The 22,378-nt window shown below is 47.7% G+C and overlaps 1 protein-coding gene across 1 annotated transcript in view; it reads left to right on the top strand.

Moving 5' to 3' along the window:
• Positions 1 to 22,378, top strand: part of USH2A (usherin) — a 994,545-nt gene that overhangs the window by 197,729 nt on the left and 774,438 nt on the right. The window contains exon 13 of the mRNA XM_073553328.1: positions 17,644 to 17,830. Coding sequence (XP_073409429.1) covers positions 17,644 to 17,830 — 187 coding nt within the window. The remainder of the gene's footprint in view (positions 1 to 17,643; positions 17,831 to 22,378) is intronic.

Here is a 22,378-nt window from a genome sequence, read left to right on the forward strand (position 1 = left end):
CTGGCTGTGTTGAAGCCCAGGAAATAGGAGGGTGTAGGCAGAGGCCTACTGTATTTTGAATGAGGTGACAGCAGGAGAGACTGCCATCCACACAGCAGGGGATCAGCTGACATTACTGAACCCCACTGAGACACGGGAGCAAGTATCTCTTTCCGTGTGGACGGCACTTCCGAACTACAACTGGCTGTGTTGAAGCCCAGGAAATAGGAGGGTGTAGGCAGAGGCCTACTGTATTTTGAATGAGTTTACAGCAGGAGAGACTGCCATCTACACAGCAGGGGATCAGCTGACGTTACTGAACCCCACTGAGACACGGGAGCAAGTATCTCTTTCCGTGTGGACGGCACTTCCGAACTACAACTGGCTGTGTTGAAGCCCAGGAAATAGGAGGGTGTAGGCAGAGGCCTACTGTCTTTGTAATGCGGAGACAGCAGGAGAGACTGCCATCTCCACAGCAGGGGATCAGCTGGCAATGATGAACCCCACTAACACTCTAACGAAGGTGTTTGGCTCTGTGGAGACGACACTTCTGAACACCAACTGACGCTGTTGGAGCCCAGGATTAGGCGAGGAGCAGGCTGGGGCCTACTGGATTTTGGCAGGTGAAGGCAGCAGGAGACTTGCCATCTCCACAGCAGGGGAACAGCTGGCAGTGCTGAACCCCACTAACACTCTAACGAAGGTGTTTGGCTCTGTGGAGACGACACTTCTGAACACCAACTGACGCTGTTGGAGCCCAGGATTAGGCGAGGAGCAGGCTGGGGCCTACTGGATTTTGGCAGGTGAAGGCAGCAGGAGACTTGCCATCTCCACAGCAGGGGAACAGCTGGCAGTGCTGAACCCCACTAACACTCTAACGAAGGTGTTTGGCTCTGTGGAGACGACACTTCTGAACACCAACTGACGCTGTTGGAGCCCAGGATTAGGCGAGGAGCAGGCTGGGGCCTACTGGATTTTGGCTGGTGAAGGCAGCAGGAGACTTGCCATCTCCACAGCAGGGGAACAGCTGGCAGTGCTGAACCCCACTAACACTCTAACGAAGGTGTTTGGCTCTGTGGAGACGACACTTCTGAACACCAACTGACGCTGTTGGAGCCCAGGATTAGGCGAGGAGCAGGCTGGGGCCTACTGGATTTTGGCAGGTGAAGGCAGCAGGAGACTTGCCATCTCCACAGCAGGGGAACAGCTGGCAGTGCTGAACCCCACTAACACTCTAACGAAGGTGTTTGGCTCTGTGGAGACGACACTTCTGAACACCAACTGACGCTGTTGGAGCCCAGGATTAGGCGAGGAGCAGGCTGGGGCCTACTGGATTTTGGCAGGTGAAGGCAGCAGGAGACTTGCCATCTCCACAGCAGGGGAACAGCTGGCAGTGCTGAACCCCACTAACACTCTAACGAATGTGTTTGGCTCTGTGGAGACGACACTTCTGAACACCAACTGACGCTGTTGGAGCCCAGGATTAGGCGAGGAGCAGGCTGTGGCCTACTGGATTTTGGCAGGTGAAGGCAGCAGGAGACTTGCCATCTCCACAGCAGGGGAACAGCTGGCAGTGCTGAACCCCACTAACACTCTAACGAATGTGTTTGGCTCTGTGGAGACGACACTTCTGAACACCAACTGAAGCTGTTGGAGCCCAGGATTACGCATGCCGCATGCAGAGGCCAATGGGCAGCGGTTTTTATGGAGGTTGTGGACTACTACTGATTCTAACCATGCTCCACTTAGGCCTCTGGCTCCACTGTCTCTACTATTTACCCTGGCCTCCAACCCCGCCAGCTACATCTCTGAAGTGGCGTCAGCACAATCTACACTTGTTCCTGTGTTACTGGTGCTCAGTCCCGTCAGTTGATCCCCTGATGTTTGTCCGGCAAGTTCGCCAGCTCTGTCCTCATTCCCACTACTGGTTATGGGAATGTGGACAGAGCAGGAGACCTTGCCGGACACACATCAGGGGATAAACTGATGGGACTGAGCCACAGGAACACAGGAACAAGTGTAGATTGTGCTGACGCCACTTCAGAGATGTAGATGGCGGGGTTGGAGGTCAGGGGAAATAGTAGAGACAGTGGAGCCAGAGACCTAAGTTGGGCACGGTTAAAAATCAGTAGTGGTTTGAATGTTGATGGAGCTGGTGACTTTGCCGCCCACACAGCAGGGGATCAGCTGGCATTACTGAACCCCACTAACACAGGAGCTAGTGTGTTTCTCTGTGCAGACGACACATCTGAGCGACAACTGGCTGTGTTGAAGCAAAGGGATTATAGTTCAGGTGGTAGAAAAATGAACACACCAGCAGACCTGGATACAGTTGCCAACCACTAATTTAGTCTGTAAGGCCGGTTTCGCATTAGCGCACTTTTCAGCGCGCGCTCGGCCGGGGGTAGCTCCGCCCCCGATCCGGCTCTCTGCCCGGCGTGCCCGCCCCTTGCTTGTAGCGCCGCCTCCTAGCGGACAGCGGCGCCTGCGATCGGCGCACCCTATCTTTAGCATAGGGTGCGCAGATCGTGCGCAGGCCGTGCGCTAGTTGCGCTTTGACCTGCGCTGCGCACTTTTGACGGTGCGCCGTGCGCGCCAAAATCAAACTTTTCGGATTTTGGCGCGCACGGCGCACCGTCAAAAGTGCACAGCGCAGGTCAAAGCGCAACTAGCGCACGGCCTGCGCACGATCTGGGCACCCTATGCTAAAGATAGGGTGCGCCGATCGCAGGCGCCGCTGTCCGCTAGGAGGCGGCGCTACAAGCAAGGGGCGGGCACGCCGGGCAGAGAGCCGGATCGGGGGCGGAGCTACCCCCGGCCGTGCGCGCGCTGAAAATGCGCTAATGTGAAACCGGCCTAAGAGGAATGGCAAAGTCTTTGGAGATCCAGGCCTTGTTCATTTTCAGAAAAGTCAGCCGGTCAACATTATCGGAAGATAGTCGCGTGCGACGGTCTGTTAGTACACCACCTGCGGCACTAAAGACACGTTCCGATAATACACTGGCAGCAGGGCAAGCCAGCACCTCCAATGCATACTGGCTAAGCTCTGGCCATGTATCCAGCTTAGAGACCCAAAACTTGAAGGGGGAAGAGCCATCTGGGAGTACAGCGACAGGGCAAGACATGTAGTCTGACACCATCTGACGGAAGCGTTGCCTCCTGCTGACTCGAGGCGTCGCTGATGGTGTAGACAATTGTGGTGGACACACAAAACTTTGCCACATTTGGGCCATAGTGGTCTTGCCTTGTGCTGCGGCGCTGCCTCTGCTCCCTCTTTGTGCAGAGTTTCCTCCACTGCCTCGACGCACAGAGCTGCTTTGTAAAGCACTAGCAACAATGCTGTCGGGTGGAATGGAAAACATTATGGACTGCACCAGTGACTCTTCGTACTCCCGCATTTTACGCTCCCGGTTCAACGTTGGTATGAGCCTTTGTATGCTGTCCCGGTAGCGAGGATCTAGGAGGGTGTACACCCAATAATCAGCCGAGACGAGAATGTGGGCGATGCGGCGGTCGTTTCTCAGGCACTGCAGCATGAAATCAACCATGTGCTGCAGACTCCCAACTGCCAAAGAACCGCTGTCCCCTGTTTGAGGCGTGACCTCGGCCTGCTCTGCATCACCCCACCCTCGCTGTACATACTGAGTAGAGGTTTGTGTACCTCCCTCCTCTGGAGAGATGTCTTCCTCCTCCATCGACTCCTCCTCATCCTCCTCACAAAGTGTCCCCTGCCTAGGCCTTTGTGAGGAAACACGTAGCGCAGACTGTCCAGAAGCAGATGGCATTTGGGACTCCTCATCCTCCACCTCTTCTGAAACCTCATCCCTTAGTGCTTGCAGTGTTTGTTGAAGCAGGCAGATAAGGGGGACAGTCATGCTGACTAGTGCATCATCTGCACTCGCCATCCGCGTGGATTCATCGAAGGCACGCAAAACGAGGCAGATGTCCTTCATAGAGGCCCACTCAATGGTGCTGAAGTGTGAACGGCGCACAGTGCGACTTGTTTGCGCCTGATGCAGCTGGTACTCCATGACTGCTGCCTGCTGCTCACACAACCGCTCCAACATATGTAACGTTGAATTCCACCGGGTGGGTAGGTCACATATGATGCGATGTTCCGGAAGGCCAAATCGTCGCTGCAGAGCAGCGAGGCGCGATCTTGCCGTGCTGGAACGTCGCAAGTGAGCGCACTCTATGCGGACCTTGTGCAACAGTGCAGCAAGATCCGGATAGTCCCTCAGAAAGCTCTGCACGACCAAGTTAAGAACATGTGCCAGACATGGGATGTGTGTGAGGTTGCCTAGGCCAAGAGCTGCCACCAGATTTCGGCCATTGTCACACACTACCAAGCCCGGCTGGAGATTCGCTGGCCCAAACCACACATCGCTCTCCAGCTTGATAGCATTCCAGAGCTCCTGCGCTGTGTGGCTTCGATTCCCCAAAGAAATTAATTTGAGTACAGCCTGTTGACGTTTGGCCACGGCTGTGCTCATATCGGTCGTAACAGGCTCCTGCTCTGCTGTTTCTGAGGAACTTGAGTAGGAGGAGGAGTCTATGTGTACAGACTGGAGTCCTGCAATCCGTGGCGTTGGAAGAACACGTACAGCTCCACTCTCCAGATCCGTACCCGGCTCCACAACATTGACCCAGTGGGCAGTGAGGGAAAGATATCGTCCCTGTCCATGGTTACTGGTCCACGCATCGGTGGTCAGGTGGACCTTGCTACTAACGGCATTTAGTAGCGCATGTTTTATTTTGCCCTCAACATGTTTCTGCAGGGCAGGGACGGCTCGCCTGCTGAAATAAAAGCGGCTGGGCACGTTGTATTGGGGGACTGCCAATGCCATTAAGTCCCGGAAGGTGTCAGTGTCCACCAGCCTGAATGACAGCATTTCAACTGCCAGAAGTTTGGCAATGCCAGCATTCAGAGACTGTGCTCGGGGATGGTTTGCCGAGTAAGGGCGCCTTTTATCCCATGCCTGTGCTACCGATGGCTGTGATGGATGGGAACGTGCTGCTATGGGTGTAATCTGACAGGGTCTCCGGACAACAGTGGCAGAGGTTCTTCCTTGGCGATCCTGTGAGGAAGCCGAACCAGCAGTGTGTGAGCTGGAGGAAGAGGGCCCAACACGAACTGAAGAGGTGGTAGGTGGTGCTGTACGTTGGCCTACGTCTTCAGGGTGTCTCTGCAACTCCAACTCGTGCTTGGTGCGCCATGTTTCCACATATTTGTGGTATTGAGGTTGCTGACATTTCTCCCTCTTTTGACTCTCTGATGACACAGCTTGCATTTGACAAAGCAAATGTCATCTGCAACTGTGTCAAAAAAGGACCACGCACTGCAACTCTTGTGAGCGCCCGGTTTGCCTTTGGAAGGAGGAATGCTCCTAACGGGTGCCGAAGTGGAGGGTACAGGCAACCAAGTCTTCCCCCTCCCTCTGCCTCCTGTTTTGGCCGGTAGGGGAATCTCTTCCTCCGAGCTGCTCCCACCACCTTCCTGTTGCTCACGCCATGATGGGTCAAGGACCTCATCATCTTCCCTCCCCTCTTCAAACAGCTGCTTCTCCGGGGTTGTCTCGCCAGCACCGTACGCACCAGAAAGTGGCAACTGAGTCTCGTCATCATCTGATGCGTACTGAGGTGTGCTGACCATAGGCACTGGCCCACTCGCCTCTTCAGATTCAGAGGGACAAAGAAGTTGCGCATCACTGCATACTCCCTCTTCTTCACATTCAGGAATGCTGCTTGGCTGGCCCCCTCTTTCCAAGCCAACAGATTCCGAGAACAGAAGTAGAGACTGTGATGGCTCCTGTCCATGTCTCTCTGACTGCCTGGGCACTTTGGCAGGTGGTGAAGAGACAGATGGTTGCTCTTCGGTGCTCTGACCCTGAGAGGATGCGGAAGTAATTGAAGTCGATGCGTTATCTGCCATCCATCCGACAACGGCTTCAATTTGTTCCTCCCGCAGCAGTGGGGTACGTTGAGGTCCTACAAAGCTGCGCATAAAGGACTGTTGCCTGCTAAAACTGGGGGATGCTGATCCACTGGTGCCCGCAGCAGGCCCAGAATCCCCACGTCCTCTACCTGTAGAATCCCCACGTCCTCTCCCTGCAGAATCCCCACGTCCTCTCCCTGCTGAAACTCCACGCCCACGCCCACGCGCCTTACTCCCTGCCTTCTTCATCTTGCAAGACTGCTTAAGATAGGCAAAAAAGTACAAAGGGGGGCCTTAGTGTGCTTATTCCTGAACAGCTGGTTACAGGTACAAGAAACACTAATTTTATGAAGTGTGTGTGTGTGTGGACTAGACTTTAATAGGAGCTGATGTGGCCTACACAAGTTCAAAATGTAGTGTTTGGTGAACTTTTTTTGTGGTTTCTTTGTTGGAAACAAACTCAAAGTATGTGAACAAAGAATTGAAACTGATAGTATCACCAACTTTTTGGAGCTATTACAATGCAGGCAGGTAACCTACAATGCAAAAGATGAGGCTCCAAAAAAATTGGGTAATACTAATCTGGCTGCGTCGGCAGGGCACAAGCCAGAAAAAAAGGCTCCTCTATCTACTCCTATATAGTGTTTGCAACCAACCAATGTTGATGGATACGGATGGATGCACACTAATAGGAGAAGAAAAAACGAGCTGCACTCAAAGACAAATATGTGTGAGGCAGTGACGCACGTTGAGCGTCCTACAACCAGACGTAGCTGCAGGACACTCTACTCAGCGTGAGCTGCACTCACACACAGTCAGAGGCCTCTCAGACAGCCGTCAACAGTGCAGCTAAGTGGGCACTGGCACTGACAGGCTGCAGAAAGGCTCCGCTGTGTACTCCTTTATAGTGTTTGCAACCACCGTAGATGGAGACGGATGGATGCACACTAATAGAAGAAAAAATGAGCTGCACTCAAATAAAAATATGTGTGAGGCACTGACGCACGCTGAGCGTCCTACAGCCAGACGTAGCTGCAGGACACACTACTCAGCGTGAGCTGCACTCACACACAGTCAGAGACCTCTCAGACAGCCGTGAACAGTGCAGCAAAGTGGACACTAGCACTGAAAGGCTGCAGAAAGGCTCCGCTGTCTACTACTAGTGTTTGCAACCAACGTATATGGATACGGATGGAAGCACACTAGATTGAAATTATGTAAAAAATGCAGCTCAAAAAATAAAAGATGTATGAGGCAGCAGTGATCACACTGGGTGGCCTACAGCCTGACGTGGCTGCAGTACCCACTCCACAGCGTGAGCTGCACTCACACAGCCCTTGCAGACAGCTGTGAACACTGCTGCTAGGGCAAAGAAGGCTACAGTGGTGGTTTATGTAGCCTGGGTAAAGCACTAGATGTTTGGTGGAATCGCTATTTCTAACTGTCCCTCACAGTCTTCTACAGCAGCCTGTCCCTAACTGAATTCACAGCAGAGTGACCAGAAATGGCGGCTGCGGTGGCTTTTATAGTGCATCATGACATCATTTCGGCAGCCAATCACAGCCATGCCAATAGTTAACATGCCTACATGCCTAACAGGATGTGCCCACACTTCGGAGGATTCCCATTGGCTTAATCAAAGCAAGCAGGCTCATAGCATGATGGGAACTTCCTATTCCGATTCCGATTCCGGAATCCGATATGACAAAAGTATCGGAATTAAGTATCGGAATTCCGATACCGCTAATATCGGCCGATACCCGATACTTGCGGTATCGGAATGCTCAACACTAGTTACTGAACATCTACATTCAGTCTATCCAGGTTCTGCATGGGCAAACTTTGTCCTAAAGTGAAATAAGGGGGCAGTGCTTTGAGCTGTCAACCAATCGGATGCTCTTCCTCCCCTTTCATAGCATACAGTCTCAGAAGAGGAATAGATGCTGTAGCTGCATCCTCCCGAATAAAACATCCAAATAAAACTACCAGATACCAGTCAAATAAGGAAATAAGTGTATTTTAACATACTGTGCTAACAAAAAGTCTGTAAGGTTTAGCTCTAAAATAGATTGGCTGACCACCACCCAATATCGGCCTCTACGAAAAATAGGGATTGTTGAGGTAGGAATCAAATTTGAAGTGGTGCCAATACACATTAGATAAAAGTTGGCTTAACCAGTTGACATAGTTTGGATTAGCTTTCCATCTACTTTATGTTGGGGTCTCCTGATTATCTCTACAAAGATGATGTTGGGGAAGATAAGGTTCGGGCTGTTTAAGTTGAAACTCTTGACCATTATAACCTTCAGAAGATAAGTTGCTGCCAATGTTGTCTGGTGGCCACTTTCTCCTCTATCTCCATATGGAACCTTGACCAAGTGGCGGTATTGGGAAAGATAAATGTGGGTCGTTGGCTACCACATGTGTATGTCCGGTTTAAGATCTTACTGGAATGGCCATGTTCTATGTCTAATATATGGGTGTGAATGTTTCATAGCCTTTAGTAATTTTCCCTGCAGTAGCTCTCTTCTATTTCTTTCCTTTCTGCAATAAAAGGAACCTTTCTTGAGATTCATGCCATCCGAACCATGTGCAGCATAAATGTTTATCTCTGGGGACTATGCATCTCAGTTAGCTAGTTCTCATGGGCTTCTCACCACTTTACTCCCCATTATTCACTTGTGTCTCCCTATACAAACACATAGGGAGAGACCTGTCAGTTTACGGGAGCAGGGACCGGCCTTTGACTAGTCATCCAAGAGGCATTGCATGGTCCTTTACCAACATTTTCCAAAATATGCTTTTTCTGAAACACAGCATCTTAGAATCAAAACCCTACATGGTTGTAATGGTGAAGTGATATCTGTCACTCTGTTAGTGAACTATAATTTTCAAATTTATTTCAGGAACATAAATATTAGACAGGATAGCCCAGTCAGCAAAACCAACGCGTTTCGGCCAGAAGATCTTAAGAAGATCTTCTGGTTGAAACGCGTTGATTTATGTTCCTGAAATAAATCTGGAGATTTAAGTCCACTCACGAAGTGCCGGATATCCCTTTGCCACTATTGTCTGACAGCTCATGTCTCTGAGCACTTGTATGAGGATTGTACTGCACGACTGTTGAGAGCTGGAGTCTCCGTTTTCTGCATATGTGGCTGTAATAATGCAGCCAGTGTCTGATTTCTGTTGCCCACCTTAGTTTTTATGTTCATTATGCTGTGCTTATATGTAAGGAAGATCAGGATAAATCACAGGGATTGTATAGGATTTGAAAAGCATGGGTATCCTTTCCGAGAAACAGCTCCCCACTTGTTCTTAGGCGGTATTGCAGCTTGAATCTATTGAAGTGCATAGGGCTATCGATATCTGTAGCTTTGTTTGTTTTCTTTACCATTCTTACACTTAAAGAAAATAGAGATAGTACAAAATGGAGGCCAAATCAGAGCAAATTAAAGGGATAGCACTGGATTAGAAAAGCATGGCTATTTTTTTTTGGAAACAGCACCGCATCTGTTCATAAGTGGTATTGCAGCTATTCTCAAAGAGTAGAGAATGGGACTGAACTGCAATACCGCACACAAACTGTAAACAGGAGGCGTTGCTTTTGAAACGAAGCATTTAAGATTTTATCATTTCTTACAGTCCCTTTAAAGAAGAGCTAATGGATTAAAAGAAAAAAAAACTGCTTTTTTTATAAAGGCATTACCCTTTTTTTTTTTAAGTATCTCAATAATAATTATTCGTTCATCACCTCAGGAACGCGTGATTTTATGTTAATCTGATCGTGACAAAGAAGAACGGATCCATTCCTATAATGCATTGAGCTTTTAGCCTTTTTTGCAAAAAAAAAGAAAATACCTTCCAAATCTACAGAGAGAATTTTGCAGCTTATCCTGGCGAGGGAATCAAAATTAATTGTACTTAAAAAATGGCCCACATCTACTTCTAACCTGTGATGAGTAAAAATGTTAAAGGAATACATTTGGTTCAAGTGAAATTTATAGGCAATTTGTTAAAGTAGGAGCGCCCATTAGAAGGTGCATTAAAGCCATATTGGTTTTAATATGCCACTCAATAACTGGAACAGAGGTTAAAAATGCAGCTTAACCTCCATTAAGAATATTTTTGAAAATGTTTTAATTTTAAATTATTTGGGGTGTATACTAATAAATAAGACAACAGCTTTTGAGTTTTTCTTTTTTTTTTCCCTTGAAATTTCATCTTTCCTTCGGCGCAAAGTAACCTACTGACATTTTAAGCAGCCACTTAATCAGCAGCGGCTGTAGGAAGGCAGAGAAGTGGAGTCAAGATTTCTCCAGACCGGTAAGCCCCCCGCTCTCCCCACCGTCCTTGAAAGTGGAAGACAAAGGTTTATCCCGGTCGTCTGTACTGCAAAATCATCTCATTTAAATGTGAGAGAGGATGCCGGGGGGATCCGGGATAATTGCAGCAAATGCATAGAGGATCGTGTATGTAGAGGGCGCGTGCTGCACGCTGCCCAAATACGCGATTATTACGGCTGAGTTTGTCATTTGGTCAATTTATTACGCGACCGATTTTCTCGTATGAGTGCTAGCCGTAATTTTCACCGATAGCACATGTACCTATGACAGTCTATGGAGCGGTGCACATGTCCAAAATGTCCTTGGACAGAGTAAAAAAAAATAAGCGACATGTCCGATTTTGATCAAAATCGTCAAAGCCAGTCTATGAAAAAAATCGGGCCGCGCTCCGATGACATTGGACTGCGGTTCCATCTTCATCGACTGACAGAATGAAAAAGGTGGAAAAACTTTTTTTTGTCCTCTCCACGTTTGAGAAAATCGGATGCCACTTTGGTCAGAACGATCAGACCATTTTTTTCGGATGTAAGCGTGGCTGCTTTCTTTCACCGACAGCGTCAAATCTGACTTTGCAGGTTGTGTGTTGATATTCCAGCTCCGTCACCTCAATGTGGCTGAGCTGCAGTACTGGACACACTCCTTGGACAGGTGTGGTGCTTTTTGCGAAACAAAGCAGCCACCTAGTCGGGCGTTGACCCCAGCCGGCTTCTTCCCAAGTGACTGACTATGTTCACGTCTGTCAATCACCTGGAGCAGGGCGGGGAGTAGTTAGCCAGGGCAGCGCCAGACATGTTTCATCTATCCTATGGTCCTTGGTTGGATCTTCAAACTGTGTTTTGTGTGAAATGACTCAGCATTTCAGATAGGCATTCCTGGCTGGAATCATGTAGCCGGTCTTGGGGCTCGTTGTGTATTTTTTAAAAAATGCAGGTATAGAAATGGTGCAGAAAATCTGCAACATCAAAACCTCATCTAAAGCTCATTGTGGGAGTGTAGCCTTATGGTGAAAATCTCAGTACAAGTACATACTGAGTGTACCCGCAGGAGAAATTGGCATGTTGCGGATGTGAAACACGCACCGCAGATCAGTTTACGCTGAGTAAAAGAAAAAGCGAAGTGGGCAGGAGATTTCTATAAATCCCATCCACTTTGCTGGAAATGTAAGACGCTGCATTCTTGATGCAGCAAAAATACATAGCACAAAAAACTCACCAAAACCTCACCATGGGCACACAACCATAAGAAAGAAAGGTAGCGCACAGTGCCAGTCATAGTGCCAGATGTTCATGCATGAGCTCTGCACTTATTTCCAATGCAGCCTGAACCACACTTGCTTGGTACAAATTTTGACATAGACCAAAACCCAAAACTGGTTAATACATGCAGGTTTAAAATGGCGCCAACCACAGGTAGCCAGGGTGGTTTTTACATCAGCCCAACTGTGTGGTTTTTTCATAATGGGCAGGCTGGCTATCACTGTGTCCAAAAGCCTTGCCAACCACGGTTGTGCTGATGGCCAGACTATTTTGTGTGCGTGCTACCCAATATGCCAGGTAAGAACGACTCAAGGACCTGCTGGGATTCACAAGCTATGGTTACTAATCCCTGTTCTAGATGAAGGGATCGGAAAATATGCAAAAATAGAGCTCTAATAGCATTAATAATATTGTTAACGAGGTTATCCACGCCTTTTTTTTAATATTGGTCACAGACGGCTCTGGTCAATGATTGAGCAACTTCCGGTGATGTCACATCAACAAAGCAGTGGCTTCTCTTCTACTCTGTTGACAAGGTGTGACTGCCGATGTTCTGCTGATTGGCTGCCCGCGGCTTAACTGCGGGGAGACAGCTGTCAATCAACATGACATCGGCAGTAAGACCCCATCGACACAGCAGCCTGGAAGTAGAAGAGCTACTTGGTTGACATGGAGAGGTCGAATTGGCTAGAGCTGGGTAGAACAGCAGGTATCTGCCTGTTCGTTTTTAAGCCCATGGTAAAAACAAAATTAAACTCGTCCTGGACGAGTCCTTTAATCTACGGTATATATATAAAAGAATGACTGATCATTTATTTATCAAAAATAATTATTTTTTATTAATTTGAGCCTAAATAGAATTTTATACTGAGCTTATGAAAAAAATTTTTTTTAAGCTAAATAACTTTCTTTAATTTGTCAGTGCCCTACATACAGTAGATTTTAGGTGAACAAAGAATGAACCAAGGATCTTGAAGCCAGTAAAATAAATTACCTACTTTGTCAAACATTTTCTGTTGGCGATGATATTGTAAACTCCTGTTGAGTGACTTTGCAAGATGTCACTTTCTTGAAAAGGCTGGCAAGCCCAGAGCTTTCTGGTCGACTTGTACGGTCGCCAAAATGGAAAGAAACCTATTTTCTGAAGTTGGACATTTCTACATTCTTGGATAATAAAACATTTTTTTCTTTTCCTAGCAATAATTCTGTGTTGATTTCTCCAATATTCGGAGTTAACTTTATTACTTCTTCATTGACTACATTTACCATGAATCATTTGGTCTTATATCTTTCTTTATTGGAGTCTATATTTGTATCTGGCACTGCACTTGCCAGCATTATGTCACTATCAGCATTACCTGGCCTACATTTTGGTTTATCTTTCCTTTAGATTTGACATTGAAGGAGAGTAAGAGTCAATGTGCCAACTCCGACCTTATGTTTATGATAAAGGTTTACCAAAGATCTTAAGGTTTGCTTTGGTCAAGGTCTGGTTTATCTAGAGGCTTATAGAGAGGGGTTCCCATTACGGTACCAGCCTTGGTAGCCAGAACCAAAGAGTTTATGAGTTTAGATCACTCTTTACACCCTATGACCCTTTGGCCAATTTCCTACTTTTTTGTTAGAAACTCCATTCTACTCGAAAGTTAGCCACATGTTCTTACCTGTCAGTAACCAAGTGGATAGGATAGTCGTTGTCTTCAAAGAGGACATAGGTCAATGTCTAGTAGATACAGTCATGGCCAAAAGTTTTCAGAATGACACAAATATTAATTTTTACAAAGTCTACTGCTTCATTTTTTCTAATGGCAATTTGCATATACTCCAGAATGTTATAAAGAGTGATCAGCTTAACAGCAATTACTTGTAAAGTCAATATTTGCCTAGAAAATTAACTTTATCCCCCAAAACACATTTCAACATCATTGCAGCCCTGCCTTAAAAGGATCAGCTAACATCGTTTCAGTGATTGCTCCATTAACACAGGTGTGGGTGTTGATGAGGACAGGGCTGGAGATCAATCTGTCATGATTAAGTAAGAATGACACCACTGGACACTTTAAAAGGAGGCTGGTGCTTGGCATCATTGTTTCTCTTCTGTTAACCATGGTTATCTCTAAAGAAACACGTGCAGTCATCATTGCACTGCACAAAAATGGCCTAACAGGGAAGAGTATCGCAGCTAGAAAGATTGCACCTCAGTCAACAATCTATCGCATCATCAAGAACTTCAAGGAGAGAGGTTCCCTTGTTGCCAAAAAGGCTCCAGGGCGCCCAAGAAAGACCAGCAAGCGCCAGGACCATCTCTTAAAAGTGTTTCAGCTGCGGGATCGGGCTACCAGCAGTGCAGAGCTTGCTCAGGAGTGGCAGCAGGCAGGTGTGAGTGCATCTGCACGCACTGTGAGGCGGAGACTCTTGGAGCAAGGCCTGGTCTCAAGGAGGGCAGCAAAGAAGCCACTTCTCTCCAGAAAAAACATCATGGACAGACTGATATTCTGCAAGAGGTACAGGGCGTGGACTGCTGAGGACTGGGGTAAAGTCATTTTCTTTGATGAATCCCCTTTTCGATTGTTTGGGACATCTGAAAAATGGCTTATTCGGAGAAGACCAGGTGAGCGCTACCACCAGTCTTGTCTCATGCCAACTGTCAAGCATCCTGAAACCATTCATGTGTGGGGTGGCTTCTCAGCCAAGGGAATGGGCTCTCTCTCAGTCTTGCCTAAAAACACAGCCATGAATAAAGAATGGTACCAGAATGTCCTCCAAGTGCAACTTCTCCCAACCATCCAAGAGCAGTTTGGCGATCAACAATGCCTTTTTCAACATGATGGAGCACCTTGTCATAAAGCAAAGGTGATAACTAAATGGCTCAGGGAACAAAACATAGAGATTTTGGGACCATGGCCTGGAAACTCCCCAGATCTTAATCCCATTGAGAACTTGTGGTCAATCATCAAGAGACGGGTGGACAAACAAAAACCTTCAAATTCAGACAAAATAAAAGCATTGATTTTGCAAGGATGGACTGCTATCAGTCAGGATTTGATCCAGAAGTTGATTGAGAGCATGCCAGGGAGAATTGCTGAGGTCCTGAAGAAGGGTCAATACTGCAAATATTGACTTGCTGCATTAACTCATTCTAACTGTCAATATAACCTTTTGTTACTCATAATATGATTGCAATTATATTTCTGTATGTGATAAAAATATCTGACAAACACATACAACAACCAGAGGGCAGCAGATCATGTGAAAATATAATATTTGTGTCATTCTCAAAACTTTTGGCCATGACTGTACACCCAATACAGAAAGTAACTGTACAGAGGATGGGGTACAACTCCATGCAGAATGCTCGTTTATCATGGTCTGGAGGAAGCAAAGATACAACCTCCAAGATCATGGGCAACCAAGGACAGATCCCAAAACAAATACATACGAGAGAATAAGAAAAGAACACAGACTCCCCCCTCCTGAGACCAAACCCTCTAAATACATATATTCCATGAAAATAGATCCCAAATCAAACATCATAAATGGTCCTCCTAAATACAGATGCCAAACAAGACCACCAAAATAAATACACACCTCAAATGAAATCCCTTAGATGAATACATGCCCCCAAAACAAAGACAGACCCAAGACTGGAGATGAGCGAACTTGTTAAGAGATCGATCACCGAATCCTAATGTGTCATATTTCGTGCCGAATTTATGTTTGACAATCGGTTTCCAAACATATTCGCTCATACAGCTAGAGATGAGTCAATATGTTTGGAAACGATCGCCAAACATAAATTCGGCACGAATATGGCACATTTGACTTCGGTGATCGATCTCCGAACAAGTTTGCTCATCTCTACCCAAGACTAAACCTCAATAAAAAAACAGACCCTGACCAGGCTTAAATACATATACTGTATGTACCCCTGAATAAGTACATATCCTAGCATATTCCATCAATTACAGGCCTCAGAATAAAAACACGACCCAGACAAGATCCCCTATAGCTAAGTGCAAACCCCATATTGGACCCCCTAAATATATACATACACCTTAAACAGACCACTTAAATAAATACCCCCTAAGCACTGACGTCCATACAGTCCACTTCAATAAGTAGCGTAAAACACAGATATGACTCCATAAATATAGTGATCTAAAAAACAGAGACCAGACCAGGCTCCCTAAAAATATACTTAACCTTTAAACACAGACTTCAGAACCCCTATATACTTAACACTTTAACACAGACTACAGACCTCCTAAATAAATGCTTACCCCTCAAACATGGGCTACAGACACTCTAAATAAACACCCCTTAAACACAGACAACAGATCCCTTAAACTCGGACCTCAAACCCTCTAAATAAATAATTACCCATTAAGCACAGAGGCAGACCCTCAAAAATACCAGACCAGACTCCTTCAACACAAAGATCACACCCTATAAATACATACTCCTCTAAATACAAATACATGGACGGACCCCCAAATGAATACAAACCCACTAAGCCAGGGGTCTCAAACTCGCGGCCCGCTGGCCAACAGCAGCCCTCGGGGCAATAGTTTGCGGCCCTCACCTCATGGGCCCTCGGCCGGGATCACACATGCGAGAAACACGGCCGAGTCTTGCATGTGAAATCCCAGTCACACGTAGTACCGCTCATTAAGGTCATGAATATGGATGCCACTCCACTCTCATAGGTGTGACGCCTATATTCATGAGCTTAATGAGTGGTACCACGTGACGTGTGACCGCGCGCTCATACAAGATGTTGGCGCTGGACCATCGGAGCTGCAGCAGGAGGAGGTGAGTATGATGATGGCTAGCTAGACAGTCACAGCAGCCTGCTGTCAGCAGGCAAGGCGTATGAGTCACACTCACAACACATGCAGCAGGAGCAGCCGAGCAGGGACCTGACCACGCCACAGACTCAGTTGCGCCGGGTTCAGAATGAGCGATGGGGTGGTTAGATAACATTGTAATGTTTTTGTAAGAACTTTTCTTGTGGAAAACCTGATGCGGCCCAGCCTCACCCAGGTTCTACCTCCAGCGGCCCCCGGGTAAATTGAGTTTGAGACCCCTTCATTAAGCAGATCACAAAGCAGACCCTTAAAGTATACATTTCCTAAACACAGATCCCAGACGCTGACATAGAACAGCTCACACTCTCTTATGGGGGCTTTGGCTTAAGGTCATGCAAAGACAGATCTTGTGACCATCTCTTTTGTAGGTCCTTCTACAGTAAAAGGTCCTGCGCACACGATCTGTTATTTACCTATTCCTCTTCCAGGGTCGAGTGTTGTTCTACTCTGGCTGGTCCTGTATCTATTGCAACCCAAAGGTCTCCAATTACAGTATATCATGTCACTTAGCCATTTAACTTTGACTCATGGTCAAGATACAAGGAACCAGGAATAGAGACATCCTACAGAAAAGGAAAAAGCAGTAGAATCAGAGATACAGGAATCAAATGGAGGTAGAGCCAGGTTCTGCTGCACTGATACTCAGTCCATAAATGAGAGAACAGACTAGGTTTATATTGCAGGCCACATAGCATCCTACCAGGGATGTTGGTAGTGCGCTGTTCACACAGTACAACTGCCAAGAGGACAGCACTGTATGTAATGGTTCTTCAAGTTAATGTTAATTGTCAATATTTGGTCAAATCTCACCCAATCACTGGTCCCTCATGTCATCTCTTCCTCCTCCTATGAGGAGCATCTCAGTCATTCAAATGTATTTTATCAGCATATAGTGATGAGTGAACGTGCTGGGATAAGGTGTTATCTGAGCATGCGCGGGTGCTAACGGAGTGTCTTTGGCGTGCTCGAAAATATGTTCGTGTCCCCGCAGCTGCATGTCTCGCGGCTGTTCGACAGCCACCACACATGAAGGGATTTCCTAACAAGTCATCAATTCTAGCATGTGTGTGGCTGTCGAACAGCTGTTAGTCATGCAGCCACAGGGACTCGAACATATTTTTCGAGCACGCCGAAGACACTCGGTTAGCACCCAAGCATGCTCAGATAACACCTTATCCCAGAACGTTCACTAATCAATAATAGTCGTTTATGTTTTTTGTTTGACGACATGAAATAAATAATGTGTCTTTCTTTTCTAGGCTTTCATTTATCTAGTGACAATAATAATAGTGGGTGTGTGCCGTGTGTCTGCCACCTCCATGGATCCATTAATGCTACCTGTGATAACATCACTGGACAGTGCTACTGTCGTCTCCCTTCAGTTTCCGGTCATAAATGTGATCAATGCAGAGAGACATTTTTTGGATTTGATTCAGATACAGGACGGTAGGTGGAAAATGGAAGTGTTTTATCATTTACAGTCACATATGATTGATTGCTGGAGGGATGCTGGATTATTGGACTTCGTTCACGTGTCCGTTTTTTGTTTCCGTTTGTCTGCTCCATTTAGAACAGAGAAGAACTGATAAGCGGGATCAGAATCCTGTGTATTCCGGCTTCAAGCATAAGCCGAGGAGCGCCACAGATTTATATTGGGCTTGTCTGGTTCCCATTTATTGTTTACTTTTAGAACGAAAAAAAAGACACGAAGAACTTTCTCTTATGTCCTAAAAATAAATAACAAATGTAAAGCAGACGCACCCCATATAAATCCATACGGTCCCTCTGCTTCTGTTTTAAACGGGAATGCACTAGATTCTAATTTTGTTTATCTGTGCCATCTATCTATGTATCTATATATATTATCTATCATCTTTCTATATTATCTGTCATCTAATATTTATCTATTATCTATCTATTGTGAGGTAGCGCTGTCATTTAAGTAGGGGATCACTCACTTGGCAGCCACAAAAACAGATCCGGCACAGGTTTTCCATAAACTCTGAACGGTCCATGCAGTTTATTAAACATCATAAACCATGACCAGCAATATATAAACGGCATAGCGTCCATGACAGAGCTTCACTCTGTTAGCAATGTCCAATACGCAGGCTTTTCAGCCTCACAGTTATATCTCACCCCGTCAGGGTTCTCTCATGGCTGCTTCTCCATACTGCAGACATTCATTCCCTCCAGGGAACTCTCAGGCACTTGCAGCCATTGAACACAGCGTCCACACGACCTGTCAGGCAGGAAGCCCCATCTCAGCGGGACCTTCCACACTGGACCAACCAGGTCCCAGCATTCACCACATGTGACCTACCCTGGCCACATTATATGGTCCATAGCCACGCCCACCGGGTCACATGACTATGACCTCATCAAAGGTCCTTCACACACATATATACACTTTCCAATAGCATTATTAAACACACCCCCCGGGTGGGTTTGTAGGTAACTAGTCCCTGACACATTGAACCAGCACCTCAGCGGTATCACTGCTGATTAACACACACATAAATCTCCATCTCAAGGCCACCCACCTTGAGATACATAACGGTCATTCAGTATCTTGCCATTCATCCTCTCTCCTGGGACATCCATAAAGCGCCCCCTAGTGGACACAGTGGTCACTACACCACATACCTCCCCCTCTGTTCAAACTTGTGGGGTTGAACACACAACCTTACATCAGGCTCTCGAGACCGGGCACTCATTACACCTTGCCCCACAGGTCGAGAGAACTGTCTCCTTCTATCATATGGCCTCATCTCTACGTTAGGCCTCCCCTGCCCCCAGCGGTCAGAATATCGGCCCTGATCTTTGGCCCTCCAGTTACAGTCTGTCTGCGTCATCAGACACTGTCTAGTTACCACATTCCTCTCCTTTTTGTTCCGTTCCCCGACCAGCTCCCCCGGTTGGTACGGTCATCAGTCTTAGTTGGGCCTACTGTCTGGCCTGAGTCAGACCCATTCAGCGTCTCACAGGAATTAATGTCTCTCAGCCTCGTATGGCCCGTCGAACTGCCACTTGCTGACATTCTTTGGCCACCTGCCATGTCACTACTGGGAGGAACCCTTCGGGTGCTTACATCTTGGGTTGGAGGCGGCCGCCACTTGGTGTTCCGAACCTCTTTATTGATTCGCCGACGATCCTGCCTCAACTGCTCAATCTCTTGCAGGTACCCCACTCGATACTCCAAGAGCATCCGAAAGTTTCTCAGGCTTTCCATGGAGCCAACCACCAGGGCGAGAATCCTACCCTCTTCACTGGATACCTGGTCTTCATCATCAGGAGGGATCCTCACCCTCACCACATCTGAGCCATGTACAAGGTCTTGCATTACCTTCCCGAATCTTCCAATGATTCTCCCAATCAGACCTTTGGGAACCGGAACTACCTCTTTCCGCAAACCCAACCGATCCATAGCCACTCTTGCTAACTCTAGGCGTCGAGCAGCTTTCATATTACTCCGCCTAACCAACTGTTTGACATGGAGACACTGCAGATGCATGTTTTCCAGGACAGCCACCCGCTTTTCTGTGTCTTCCCTGGCTGACATGATCACCAACTGCCGAGTCTCAGGCGCCCAGTGCACCTTACACGCTTTGACCGCCTCTTTGAAAACCTCATGCACACCTTCCTCAGCACAGGCTTCTTGCATGTCTTTTGGTACATCAATCACAAACTTGAAGTTCGTGGCCTCGCTCTCTTTCTGGCCAGGAGGCTCTGGCTTTACCACGGACACTTCCCTCACTACAGTTGACCCGACCGGGTGACTGTCTTCTTCAGCTTTTTTCTCCCGCAGAAAAACTCTTACAGTTTCTTTGAGCTCCAAGACTTCTTTCTCGAGCTCCTCGACCCTGTTCTCGGCCAGTTGTCTCAGGACTCTTTCTCGTTTGATATGTTCTTCCATCTCTTCCCTAAGCGTCTTGTTCACATTTTGCCACCTTGACAGGTGACCTCTGAGCTCAGAGACTTGCTTCTCTAGCCCTTCTATTCTGTGCTCTCTTTCTCTCTCAGAGCCACAGTCACCTCCAGAGTCTGAGTCACCCCGGCCAGTCGAGTAATCCTTCCAGTTATCCACTAGCCGTGCTTTCCCCCAGTCGTCTCATCTCCCAGCCCACCATCCGTCATATCACGAGACGTCAGGTCTGTAAGTTGGGCAGATGTACTTCTTCTTCCGGTCAGTTCTACCTCTGACCTGTCCACATCAGGAGCAGTTACCGTCTCAATATCTGTTAGCCCAACAGTAGAAACGTCTCTAACCTCCTGCCATATGTCATCAAACACAAGAAAGTCCCGGCCCCTCTCCAAGGCATAGACTAAGTCCCGTGGTATCCTGCCCCCTTGGCACTCACCACCCATGGGCCCCTCAAACATCACTCTGTCTACCGTATAGTTCACTGTGACCCCATGTTTACAGCGAACCTGGACCATTCTCTCGGTCAGACAGAAAGTGAGAGGAGATCCTGTCAGAGTCACCTGACACTTTGAGTCCAGCCGACACGAGACTCCTTCTCGGTGCAGCATTACGGTACACAACTGTGGCCCGTCATTATCCAGAAAGAATATTCCACATTCAGAAAACAACATACACGAACATTGCTGTTCCTCTTTTGAAACACCGGCCCCTTTCTGGACCACCCCAATTTGGGTCACCACCCCCTCCCGGGACTCCACCCCTTTTTGGCTTATCCCCCCAATTTGGGTCACCGCCCCCCTCTGGGACTCCACTTTTTTTTGGGTTACCACCCCAATTTGGGTCACTGCCCCCTTCTGGGACTCCACCCCCTTTTGGGCTACCACCCCGATTTGGGCCACCGCCCCCTTTCGGGATTTCCCCATGTCTGTTATACCGGTCTCCTTAAACCACAGTTCACACAACACAGTTTGTCTCTTTTACGATACCACACAAGTCCTTGTTGGCACCACCACAGCTCCTGCTGTCACCGATCACCGACACCACCAGCTGCTGTTTACACACAGCGGCTGGTGTCCTCTTCGTAACCCCGCCGAGTTACAGGAAGCCGCTTGTCCCCTTTGTAATCCCGCTGATTTACAGGAAGCCGCTTGTCACCTTCTTGACTCCCACTGAGCCACCGCAGGCTGAGTTGAGAAAAGAAGAAAAAAACACCACACAAAAACTCACGTGTCCTTTCTGTGTGCTATTCAGGACGTTCTGTCTCCTCTCCTGAGACCGTCCAACACACAGGGCGCACCGGGTGCTATTCAGGGAGCAACCCTCCTCTCAGGGTTTCCCAACACACCGGCCTCACCAGGTCCAGGGGCTTAGTGGGTGCTCTTCAGGACATCCATCTCCTCCTGAGACTGCCCAATACTCACGCTTCACCAGGACCAAGTTCATACCACGTGCTCCAGGGATCTGATTCTTCTTCTAGAATCTCCCAACACTGCCCCTCCAGGACCTTGCTCACTGAACACTCCAGGTACACAGTCTCTCTCACTGACCCAGGTCAGTACAACATGAACACCTGTCCGTTACCTGTGTTGGCCCCACAGGTCCTCGGATACCTCTTCTCCACAAAGGCACCCTATCAATCACCAGTCTCTTTCTCACTGACCCCGGTCTGTACAACACGGTTTTCACAACCGTCACCTGCTGGCCGCGCAGGTTCTTGGACCCCTCTACCGCAGAGGTATCCTATAAGTCTCTTTCTCCTGGGGAAACGGCCGCACTGGGCTCACCGATCCGGACAGTGCCTTACTCACTAGGCCGCCCCATGGTTCCAGAACCACAGCCGGGCAGTGGCTTCCCCAACCGTCAGCCTTCCTAGCTCAGCGTTGCCCTTAGCAACTGACTTTGCAGTCCTCTTCCATTGCTCCCAGCAACAAGGCTACAACAATGCCCATAGCTTTCTCCACCAATTGTGAGGTAGCACTGTCATTTAAGTAGGGGATCACTCGCTTGGCAGCCACAAAAACAGATCTGGCACAAGTTTTCCATAAACTCTGAACGGTCCATGCAGTTTA

Source organism: Dendrobates tinctorius, unplaced genomic scaffold (assembly GCF_039654945.1).
Source record: "Dendrobates tinctorius isolate UK_male_01 unplaced genomic scaffold, ASM3965494v1 ptg000201l, whole genome shotgun sequence".
NCBI classification, from domain to species: Eukaryota; Metazoa; Chordata; class Amphibia; order Anura; family Dendrobatidae; genus Dendrobates; species Dendrobates tinctorius.